General features: G+C 35.9%; 2 protein-coding genes across 2 annotated transcripts in view; both read left to right on the top strand.

Moving 5' to 3' along the window:
* LOC116505938 (cytosolic phospholipase A2 epsilon-like) overlaps positions 1-1,976 on the top strand; it is a 45,370-nt gene extending 43,394 nt beyond the window's left edge. The window contains exon 20 of the mRNA XM_032213446.1: positions 1,362-1,976. Within this exon, the coding sequence (XP_032069337.1) occupies positions 1,362-1,585 (224 nt within the window). The 3' untranslated portion in view covers positions 1,586-1,976. The remainder of the gene's footprint in view (positions 1-1,361) is intronic.
* Positions 1,977-10,999: 9,023 nt separating this feature from the next.
* LOC116505946 (cytosolic phospholipase A2 epsilon-like) overlaps positions 11,000-12,372 on the top strand; it is a 45,117-nt gene continuing 43,744 nt past the window's right edge. The window contains 2 exon segments of the mRNA XM_032213457.1: positions 11,000-11,005; positions 11,716-11,788. Coding sequence (XP_032069348.1) covers positions 11,000-11,005; positions 11,716-11,788 — 79 coding nt within the window.

Genomic DNA, 12,372 nt, shown 5'->3' on the forward strand with positions numbered 1-12,372 from the left:
ATAAACCTGCATTCATATATACATTACACAATACCATAGTATGATTTCATTTAATACATTGTATGAAACTAGTTATTGTGAACTATACATCCTAATTGCTGTGTAAACATTATTAAACAAATAGTGCTTTGAGTGATGTTGAAACGGACTCGAGTAATGACTATTAAACTGAATAGTTTTAAAAAGTGATTAGATCAATATATGAAAAATTTGTCATTAATACTTCTTTTTTTAAGAGAATAGGAATGTAAGGGCATTATATTATGCTATTAGCTGATGACCTGGCATTGCTCGGGTCGAAGCATTTGTCTGACAAGGAGCCTTTGAGAGGGGCCTTTCTTCCCCCAACTTCCTCTTCCCCCTGCCATGCGCTCCTCTTTCCTGCCCAGTCTACGATTCTGGCATTTTGCCTTGAAGTGTTTGTCTGACTTGGAGCCAGTGAGAGGGGACTTTCGTCATCCTGCTCCCATGCCCATCATCCCTGCTCTCTCCCTTCCCCCTCCCATGCGCTCCTCTTTCCTGCCTTGTCTACGATCCTGGCACTTCATAGGCCTACTGTGTGAGGGAGGTCTAAGTCTTAAAGGCCCACTGTGTGAAGGAGCATGGTCAATCAAAGGCCTCTGTACTGGCCTAATCAGGCTCCCTTTGCTTCATAGACCTACTGTGTGAGGGAAGCTTAAGCCTGAGTTGGGATGAAGGATGACCTGGGAACACAGGCAAAGCTGTTTCCTGTGGGATTGGGCCACCACAGTCAGGTGGGGGTGGGCGTTCTGATTAGGCCATGGCATACTCAATCAAAGGCCTCTGTACTGGCCTAATCAGGCTCCTTTGCCCCTCCCATGACATCACGAACAATTGCTGCTCTAGGACACAGCACTCACTATCCTTAAAGGCCTTGGTTTCCAGAGTTATGCTGGAACACCCACACACCAGGGGTGTCTTACCACCCACATGTTTACCATGTTTGTCTCCAGAATATAAGTCATCTGTGTACCAAGTTTGGTTGAAATTGCTCGAGGCGTTCCAGAGTTATGCTGGAATAAACAAACATACATATATACATACATGCATACATACATCCCTTTTAATATAGAGATAGATGATAGATAGATGATAGATGATAGATAGATAGATAGATAGATAGATAGATAGATAGATAGATAGATAGATAGATAGATAGATAGACAGACAGACAGACAGACAGACAGACAGACAGACAGACAGATAGATAGATAGATGTCCTCTGGTGGGTTTCTGATTGGCTTTAGTTTGGTCAATTAAATAGCATGATACAAGATAATCTTCAATCCCATGTTATATTTTTATACATAATTAGTATATCTTCTTTTTTTCTTCTGCAGGCATAGAACGTAATGCAGCTCAATTACCACAAGGCAATGTTGATGTCTCAAGTGCCTTTTCCCCGTATTCTACAAGACAGGTCTCACTGCAGGAGGAGGAGTTTAACAAGCTGTTAAATCTAACCAACTATAATGTTCAGAATAATGCAAACACAATCTTGGAAGTTTTGCACAAGGTGATAGAACGGAAGAAACAGGCTCAATCATCTCAGTCATCATCATGAAATTGCCTTCTTTGACTTCTAAAAGGAAACATACACATAAGAACTCCAAGCTCTGATAAAAAAGGAACAGCTAATGTAAAATATTTGAAGTTGGTTGAATTGTACTATAGTCTTAAATTACTATTTAATATAGTTGCATATTTGAATTATGTCATACAGTATATAGTATCTTCCATTTATTTGGATTCTGATATTCAAAAAATTGCCTACTAGTTATGAATATAATTATAATGCACAGGATTCTTTACTCCACACAATCTTATTTAAATAAATATATTATAAATTGTAATCTGTTGTATTTTGTCTAAGCTACAGTGACTCAAATACATTTATTGAATTAATGGTTACAAAGTTATAAAACCTTGATTAAATGATATGGGCACTTATAAAATAAGCAGTACATGAAGTTACAAATGCATAATATATATTATAATTGCATAAAGCCATTTTGCTTTATAGACTTGTTTTTGTTTCATACCTATGTCAGTGGTATAGTAGTTAAAGCAGGAAATTAGAAACCTGGAGACTGTGAATAGCAGTCCTGCCTTAACTCTAAGGTCAATTGGTGATCTTGGGCCAGTCACTTCTCTCAGCCCTAAGAAGATAGCAATGGAACCCTACTTCTGAAAAAATGTTAAGAAAACTGCAGGGGGCAGTCAGAAGAATCTAAACTGACTTGAAGGCACAAAATGAATTCTATACTCTTAATGTTAGTTCAAAAAGCTATAATTATTATATCTGTACCTATTAGCATCTTCCACTCATTAAATCCTTGTGTTAAGAACTCACTTTCTGTGTGGTGCTTTCTGTATGGTAGCAATATGAAAATGTTATTAAGTAATCGGTATTTATATGGAAATACACCAAAGCCGAATTCATGAAAAACAACAGCAAAATAGTATCAAGAGCCTGTTTCACGTAGTGATTAAGACATCAGGCTAGAAAGGGAGAAGCTATGAATTCTAATCCCATGGTGCACAAAATCAGCTGAGTGGCCTCAAACCATTCACATGCTCTCAGACCTAAGGCAAATCATTTCCAAAAAAACATTGCCGAGAAAAGTGCAATGATTAGTTTATACCAGAGGTCACCAACCGGTGGTCCAAGAGAAAAGTTTGGTGGTCTGCGGCACACCCAGGTGGAGGAGCTGCTCTAGGATTACCAATGGGCCAGTCCTGTGACTAGAGCTCTGAAATATGGGACCAGCCAGGCAGCTTGTGGTGGGGCTGGAAATCTCTGCCATAGAGGGAGGTACATGCAACTTGCAGCTTTGCAAGAGGTGCAACGTGCAAGGAGTAGCTCAGCCCTTGCTGGCCAGAATGAGTTAATGGTGCTGTTGTGGCAAGGATGGGGTCATGGCACAGGCAGAAGCAATGAGTGTTGGCAATCCATGACTTTCGTCTCCCTACTGTGGGATCCTGTCAGCTGAACCCACCACTGGCTGGCCCAGCCCTTGCCCTCCCCTCCCTGAGCTATAGTCTATGAAAAGCATCCTGACATAGTACCCGGGTTTTTCTAGATGGCTCACTACAGAGTGTAAAGCAGTAGCTATGATGTTGTCTGTTGACCTATTCCCCAGTAGGCAAACTGATGTTTGTCAAAGTCCGGTGGGAGGCATATCCTAAGGTGTTGGAGAACCAATCTCTTGAAGCATTTCATTGACATAATCACCATCAAAAAGGCAGCTTTATTTGGAAGAGCTTACATCCTGTGAATACCTTAACACCATCAAACAACATCTGCCTATCTCAGGTGGGATAAGAGGGCAGATGAGAAGGACAGATAAAAATGTCAAATCCAAAGTTTCAGCAGTTCCAAGAAGGTTCCACATCCATTTGCACTACTCAGGTGACCCCCGAGGTCACAGATAAACATCCACATGGTCTCAACAACTCTCTAAAAGAATGCAAATGGCCAGCTATCTTCAAGGAATATAAATCCTTCCAGTCAGAAGAAGCTTCTTGGATGAGAAGGGAAACATCTTCAAAGAAATCAAGAAAGTCCAGTTGTCTCTTGAAAAAGGACTGTCAAATCCAAACTAAACTCTTGGCTGACTATGACCAACCATAATGATAAATAATTATATAGATAACAATAAACAATACAGTACACTATTTAGCATTTTTCTGATCAATTGAGATAGATGGATTTTCTGCAAGCTTGCAAATAGCCCAAATGAATTGGAAAATAGATTGCTCAAGGAAAAAAGTAGCTTCACAGATTCTGAGGACATTGCAGCTCAGGAACCAATGAGCTTACAATAACTACAGATGATGCTCCAACCTTATTCTAGACTTTCTTCTTGAAATGGTACAAAGCTTTGGTTTAGTTTATAGTTTATTGAATAAATCAAATGGCCATGTCAAATCTAATAAGATAAAATAACATAGTGCATTGACATATATACTGTATTCAACAAAATAATAGATAAGATCATCCTTCTGGCAGATGGCGGCCTTCTGATCTTGATTTAAAACTCTCAGTTGGATGGCTTACACTATACATTTGGCAGTCTGTCTTATTGCCTATGTAACTTGGAGGAAGTAAAAGAACCTGCTAATGATCCCAATAGGCTGTCCAGTCAGTTAATGACTCTAAATGCTTCTTTCTAATTAAAATATATAGTTAACAGTCCAGAGGATGTGAGCAATCTCTTCTATTTTCAGCATGCCAAATATACATATCATCTCTGAGTAAGGTTATTTGATGATTTACCCTATGACCCAGGAACTTACATCTTGCTTCGGTGAGCTCTTTGGTCTTCTGTCACATCCATAGTTAGATATTTTGGGGTAAAATGAAAAATCATTTTTGTTCTGGAACAGCCATTTAAAGATTTTATATTATCAAATGTCTCTATATCAAGGATATTGAGTATTAATATCCAGGATCCTCTGTTTGAACATGTCCTTGGCTTGGTGGCCAATTGGTGGCCAGTTAAGATTAAATATGGAATTTTAAAAACCAAGTGGAAAGATGGCCTTGGTAAATTGATCCAGCTATGTGACAGAAGGGACTTGTTCAATGAGATACTAGCTTCAAATGAACAGTATAATCTCAAAGGGATTAGAAAATCAAGACACTATGTTCAGAGGTGAATTGAATTTGAAATATTTATAAAGCATGACAGAATATTTTCAAAGCTTTATGTCAAGTTCAAAGCATGTTTTTGCTGTTGTGAACATTATCACTTCTCAGCTTGGCAACAAACCCAGGGGGAGGGAAGGGTGAGATGGAATGTAGGCTCCAGACATTAAGACAAGGGGAGAGAGAGCTGAGGATGCTTCAGCAGGTGTTTGCCAAAATCAAAGATTTTTTCTCATAACAATACAATGACATTCAATTGGATAATGCGACCTGTATTAATAGGGTGAGGGGGAATCCTATATTTTTATTATGTGGGTTTGTGCAGGAATTAGCTAGATCTGGTTTTGCCCTCATCAGTGCCAAAATGATGTACTTAATAAAGTTTTGTACTTAGAGATCGGATCATCTTGACCATGCCTGCTTTGGTTGGGTATTCAGTTGAAATGTTGACAGCTTATATATAAGTTGCTTCTGAAATATGATTCAGAGACTAAACATGTTAAAAATGCATGATTAAATGAATGCTGAACCTAAACAGAATATTATTCAAAAATGGAAGACAGACAAATTCACTGTGAATCATATACACTGTGAATGAGGGGGCATGCATAAATGCACTAATGTGCCTATAGTCCTTGTCACTGTATTTTTATTCTTTTATTCTTCTCAGTTTTTTAAATAAATTCTAATAAATAAATAAAATAAATACACTAAGAAAAAAATCCAGTGATAATTATTTAAATGGACAATACATATTCAGAGAATTATTCAAAACATAAAAAGCAAGTTGGAATATTTTCGTATATCTGGAGGGATTTTGCAAGATTAACATTGCAGGGTGAAGCAAAACCTGAATGTTAACTTTCTTTGTCTACAATATATTTTTCTGTTTAGCATTGCCAAATCTTATATACTTCAAAAATATTTTGTTTACCTCAGTTTGGTTCAACAGGATATTGGTTAACTTCAGTTCCATCTGAATATACTTTGAATCCCAGCCTCATATTTGCATTATTAACATGTTTCACATTTTCCTCCCTTGTATCCTACTCATTCCATACAATTAATTAAGTAAACAACTGGTTTGTTACATATTATTACGGTATTAATGAAAGCCCACTTCAATTTATTTTACCTCATATATGTAATGTGCTACTCCCCCATTTTATAGGATCTTATCAAGCCTAGGAACTGTTCTTGCCCTTAAGCAGTACCACTTTGAAGCTTTCTAGCTCAAAATAAAGGAATGTTAATCATTTCAACATAAGCAGGATGAAATTGCCCAGACTGCAGAGAATCAGCCCATGGAAAGGAAATAATTTAATTTGACAAAATTGGAGGCCAAGTAAGGGCACACACTTAATTCCATTAGTGTTCCAATGCTTGTTGAGAATTGCATGGAAATTCACCCATGCGTGCAGGACCATGTCTGAACCGATAGTAAAGAAATTGCACCCCACTTCTGGTATGTATATTTGTATGTATTCAACACTGAATGTGTATCTGTGGTATGTATACATATCTCAATTGCTATTTTAGTTTCAAAGTGTAGCATATGTTAATAAAACTTTAGAAATAAATGTAATTAAAGTTGTACATGCAAACTAAATTGCTAAAAAATGATTTTTTTTTAATTTTTAAAGAGTTTTAGCTTTATCTAACCAGGGTCTCAAAAATAGACTTAAATTTTATAATATAAATACAGTATGAGCCCCAGGTTTGGTAGAGCCAAATCTTTTTAAAAATGAATTTTCATATTTCAGCAATAAATCATATTTACCCCATATGATTACCAAAGTTTTATTAACACATGCTGCAATTTGAAACTAAAATAGCACTCACAATATATACATAATCAAAGTATTTTTGTTCCTTTTGATATATTCACAATTTAGAAAATATTTGATTCTGTTGTCTTTTTTTCTAATAGAATGTTTTTTTTGCTAGTAATAATATGTATTTTTTAAAGTTTTTATTTTACACACATAAATACATCAACAAGAACAAACACATGATTTAAGACAACATAGGAACAAGAAGTTCCATCATATATCATACAGCAGTTCCGTATCGGTTTCTTTGCAGTTAGTGTTTTCCCTTTCCATAGTTTGCTATTTATAACCAAATATTGTTTATCTCTACTTGGTAGACAGTATGCATAGCAACATCATGAAGGTGAACTTTTTGTAGCCAAAAACCTGGCTTTCTTTCTTAATTAATTATTCATTGAGACTCACCAAGGAAATATGGGGATAGAGTGAGTTCATCAGAGAAGGTGAACCCAGAATGATAGGCAAATTGGCATTCCTAGTAGGTATATAAGTTCATTTCTTGTTTTAATGTACTTTTTTCTGTCAAAATTAAGTGGACATTTCATTGCTGTTTGCTGTTTTGTGCAAATAAGTTTCTGATTGGGGGAAACTTCAGAGGTTGAGCAAAGGAAATTTGGGGATGCTTTTGACTTCAGACTAAAGATTCACCAAACTGATACAGAATAAGTGGTGGGAGTTAATTTATGCTTGACTTTTCAGCATCTAAGATTCTATACTTTTGCACTTCTCCTGTACCTGTGAAGTATGATCACCAGGGGTGGGTTCCTGCCAGTTCTAACCTCTTCTATAGAAGAGGTTCCACAAATCTACCATGTCATTGAGAACTGGTTCCAGCTCCCTCCCCCCACCCGTATGGACCATGCTTGCCCCGCCCACCGCTCACTGATTGGCTGGCTCACCAATCGCCCTGCCCGCCTCTAAGAGTCATATCTAAACCTTAAAGTCTTAAAGCTGTCACGTTTAAACACCCCTAGGGTTTTTTCTAAAGGGTTAGGGGTGCAAGGGTCTTGTAACTTGACAGCTTTAAAACTTGCGTGCTTCAAATGCCAGAGTTTCTGAGCCAACATTTTGGTTGCTAAGCAAGAGTGTTGTTAAGTGAGTTTCACCACATTTTACAAGTTGGCCATGTCCACCCAGTCACATGACTGCCAAGCCATTCCCACCCGGTCACATGGCCAGCAAGCCACTCCCTCGAAGCAGGCCACACCTACAGAAGAGGTTCTAAAAAAATTTGAAACCCACCACTGGAAGGAGAAACTCGATATGTGACCCTGATCCTGTTGACCTTTGAAATACTTATAAAAATCTGACTCTTCCCTCCCAAGCTTTAGGATTAGGATATTGGTGGAATTTGGTTTGTTCTGCGTTGATTGAAAAATTTTACCTGATGTCTTTGTTCTTTAATGAGATTGAAATGCAAATAATATTGCAATTAAATCTAAGGGAAATGAAACTGATTTTAGTTTAATCTCATTCTTTTTAACAGGTAGCAGATTATTTGGCATTCCTAGTTGACATACCTTCTATTTAAAAAATTACCAAGCTTATTAAGGCAAACCAGATGTTTGTATGGTTGTGTTGAAGAGAAATAATTAAAAACAGCAGTTCACAAGATTTGAGATGATGCAGATTACGCAAATCAACAGTCCTTTCCTGTTCTGTCTGTTCAGGAACATGATGTCACAACAAAAAGAAAAAAACTGAGCTACAAGTGGAAGCTCAGCTGCTATATTAGAAATCACTCAAGGTAGCAGTGGACGTGGGCTAAGCTAATGAGGTAAGTATAAATTGTTTCTTCCTTAGCATGATTGAAGAAGATATTTAAGAAAACTAAAAAAAAAAGGGGGGGGGAGAAAAAGTCAAGCTATGTTCAGCCTCCATAACTGAGCTGTTCAGACATTTTTGCAAGGAGGGGCCACAGTCGTCTCCCACATAGCTATCAAACTGAAATGAGAGAAATTGCCAGTTATATTGTAAATAATAATGTAGAAGTGAGAAGACTGTTAAGATGTAATAGATATTTTTAATAGTTTCACCTCCCGAACCCCTTTTGTTTAAAAATCCAAGGCAAGTTGTAAATGTGAAGAATATTCTGGGGTAGTTGATTAGTGACAAGATTTACATTATGAGAAATCAGTGGGAAGATCTTGGACTTACATTTTATTTGCAAGTTGTGTAATTTGGTATAAAGGTTCTCCTCTGTAAGCACTGTAATAATTTTCATATAAATACCCCCCTGAATTGTTCCACATATTATCTCCTTTATTAATTATGCTTTTGAATATTTTACAGTGTTATAGAAATATGTTATTAGCATATCATGCATTTCCCTCTGACTGGTAGCCTGCAATATATCTATATCATCTATATCTATATCTATATCTATATCTATATCTATATCTATATCTATATCTATATCTATATCTATATCTATATCTATATCTATATCTATATCTATATCCATATCCATATCCATATCCATATCCATATCTATCTTTCTTTCTTTCTTTCTTTCTTTCTTTCTTTCTTTCTTTCTTTCTTTCTTTCTTTACACACACACACACACACACACACACACAGCATTTTGTTACGATTTTTGGCTCTTGGTTTGTTTATTCAAACAATTCTTTTCTTTAATGTAAAACTTTTATAAGCTGTCTCAAAGAATACAAAGAATATTCATATGTAAAAAATGCAATGACAAACCAACAAAGGCAAAAGACAGGTGATTAAAAATAGGAAGAAGGGAACTAGCCAAAACAGCAGAAAAAAATTACGAGCCCAAACATTCTTAAAGAAGACTGCTTGAGATGTAAAGATCGTATGCATAAAAACAATGGGGCTTGGATTATAATGCTGTGCCTACCAATTGCAGATTTTTATTTCTATGAAAATGTCACTTGTAATATCCCAGTTTGGGCTAAATAAAAATCCAAAAATCCCAAAACCCCAAACTTCCAAAACTTTCAAATTTAAATCTAAAAAAATTTAAATCTAAATCCAAATCCATTTTAGTTATACTGTAGGCGGTGATAACATCATCATCCCAAACAGTTGATGACCTCAAATCCATAATATTCTCCAAAATAAAGCTCAAAATTATTCTCCCCAGTAGAAAAAAAATATAAGTGACATATTCAACGGTGGGAAGTGTAGGAATTGTTGTTATTGATGGGAAGTTTTTCTTATTAACAGGAAGAATTTTCAGTATGTAAAAGTTTTCCATTTTCTCTTGAGGTTTTAAAAGCTTTCTCTTCTACTTTGTCCAAGGCTTTGGATGATCAAACTTATACTGCAACATTCATCATGTGCCATTTAAAGCAGCTTTGAAAACAAGCTTCAAGACTGCGGATGTTTGCAGAAAAGGAGTAGGGTTACCACCATACAGTGAAACCTTCCCCCTCTTATGTCCATTGTTGTGACGGCACACAAAAGAAGTTACCAACTCAACCATGTGACTGATGTCCTGCCTCTCTTTTGTGTCCCTTGCACAAACAATGGACACAAAAGGGGGAAGGTTTCACAGCAAGGTGGCAGCCCCACATAGTTTTTTTACTGACTCTCTGGCAGATTGTCCTGTCCAGGCCACAAGATTAAGGCCACCACTGCAGCCAATGATTGGCAGCAGTTGAGATGAAACTTCCTAAAATAAAATATCTTTCACTAAGAGGATCAACACCAATCTGGATTTTTTTTTTAAAAAGTCCAGTACAAAAAGTCCAGTCTAACAACATCAATCTGGACTAAAAAAAGTCAAATTGAACAAAAAATGCTTCTTATTAATAAGAAATGCTTGCCATTAATAATAATTTCTACACTTCCTACAGTTTGATGATATGCATCATAGAATCATATATTATTCTCCTGCTGAGGGATAATTATTTTGTGTTTTATTTTTGGGAATACTGTGGATTTTGGATCATTGATTCATTGGGATAATCAAGTATAAAAATATTATAAAAGGGACTGTGTAATGATGCTCACCCTACTGTAATCTGTAAGTATGCATTAATAAGTGCAGGAAGTTTATTACTGGTTTATCCTGCCTTACGAGCATAATTTAGGTACAACTTGTGCAGGTATTCATAATTTATAGCACCCTAATTTGAAAAGTTGATTGTTGCTACAGGAATAAAGACCTTGATTGCACTTTCCTTAAGTTGAAAATCACTAACAATTATTATGCTGTCATGACTATGGAACTCCCTTTTAATTCTCTTGTCTTGCCTACTTGCTGATGTTTTGCATTGAGATTAAAAAACTTTTTTATTATCTGGAATGTATGTATGTATGTATGTATGTATGTATGTATGTATATATGAATATATATGTATGTATGTATGTATGTATGTATGTATGTATATATATATATATATATATATATATATATATATATATATATATTCATATGTCATGATACACTTCTCACAAACTTATTGGCAAAAGAAAAGAACATTTCATTCCCCAAAGAAGAATGTACAGTCATTTAAACAGAATGTACGTAAGATTCTCCAAAGACTGAACTGAGAAATGACTTAGCTTGCACCATTCCTTTGTGAATGTATTTAGGGTTATGTGTAGGAAAAGTGCAAACAGAGTTGTGGGAGCAGAGTTAAGCATGACAGAGACCTTATGTTGACACAAATGATCCAAATCCAGTCCCCTCCCTTGAATGACCAGATTAATGGCAGGTTCAAAGGATTAGGACAATACATTAAATTGCTGAGACAAGATTTATTCAAGCCTACATACAAGAATCTAGTCATCTAATGGTCAGCACTAAATTGGAGCTAGGAAAATGTTAATGGAATTCAAGAGAGGAGCTGAACCTGGGATGATTTGTGGCAACATAAGGACTCCTAAGATGATTACATGTTTAACCTCATCCCCCAACTGTGCATGTTCTTCTCCTACAATATGGCAATCAAGATCTAGGAGATGAAATAGACTTCCTGACATCTGACTGGCAATTTTAGACATGGAAAAAGCAAGCAGAAAGAGCTTCACTAAAATATTCATTCAAGTCTCACAAACGGATGAAAAAGAAGCTAATATGCAGCCTCCCTGATTCCATACACTCTCCTCTCCCCTCCCTTCCATTCCCATGGTATAATGTCCTGATGTCCTGGATGCTCTAGACTGAATAGCTTATTAGTTGACCATGTGATGGGCACAGAGCAGTATTTTTTTCTTTTTGCTGTTATTCTGCAGATGGAACAGACATCTTGCAGTTTGCTGTCTGTGAAAATCATACAAATAACCAATTTACAACAAGCCAATTTATGTGAGTATTCTACCATTTCTACAGATTCCATTTGTACACTGGGCACTCACTTCTACTTACTTTAACATAGATATTCACATTGAATAAAACACAATAATGCATTATAATACAATTACTACTATACTGCAAAGATATATGCAATTTCAAAATAATTTAATTTTCCTTATTTTATTTATAAATTGCATTTTCTCCTTTAAAGCATGTTTCAAACAGATTATAGAGACTTATTAGACATGATACATTTCCAAAAGACGTTTGCATTGGGAATTTTCGTTTTTAACAAGGACTGAAAGGTTAATCTAGACTATGGAGGTTTCCTTTGTTAATTGCCTCTGAAAGACAAAATTTAGGATAAGGGAAAAATAAGTTTTAAAATGTCCTCTTATTTACATGTCCGGTGAAATTTCAAATTACTTATTGGTTTATATTATAAAAACTTAATTATCACCAAACTTTTTTTTTTGACCCATGTAGTTATTCTGCAACTTTGCTTTACTATGTAAAATCTCTGAATGTAGCAAGTTGCGTATATAGATGACTCTTCCTATATCTACTGTATTTTTTGGTGTATAACACACACCGGC

This window comes from Thamnophis elegans, chromosome 1 (genome assembly GCF_009769535.1).
Source record: "Thamnophis elegans isolate rThaEle1 chromosome 1, rThaEle1.pri, whole genome shotgun sequence".
Taxonomy (NCBI): Eukaryota; Metazoa; Chordata; class Lepidosauria; order Squamata; family Colubridae; genus Thamnophis; species Thamnophis elegans.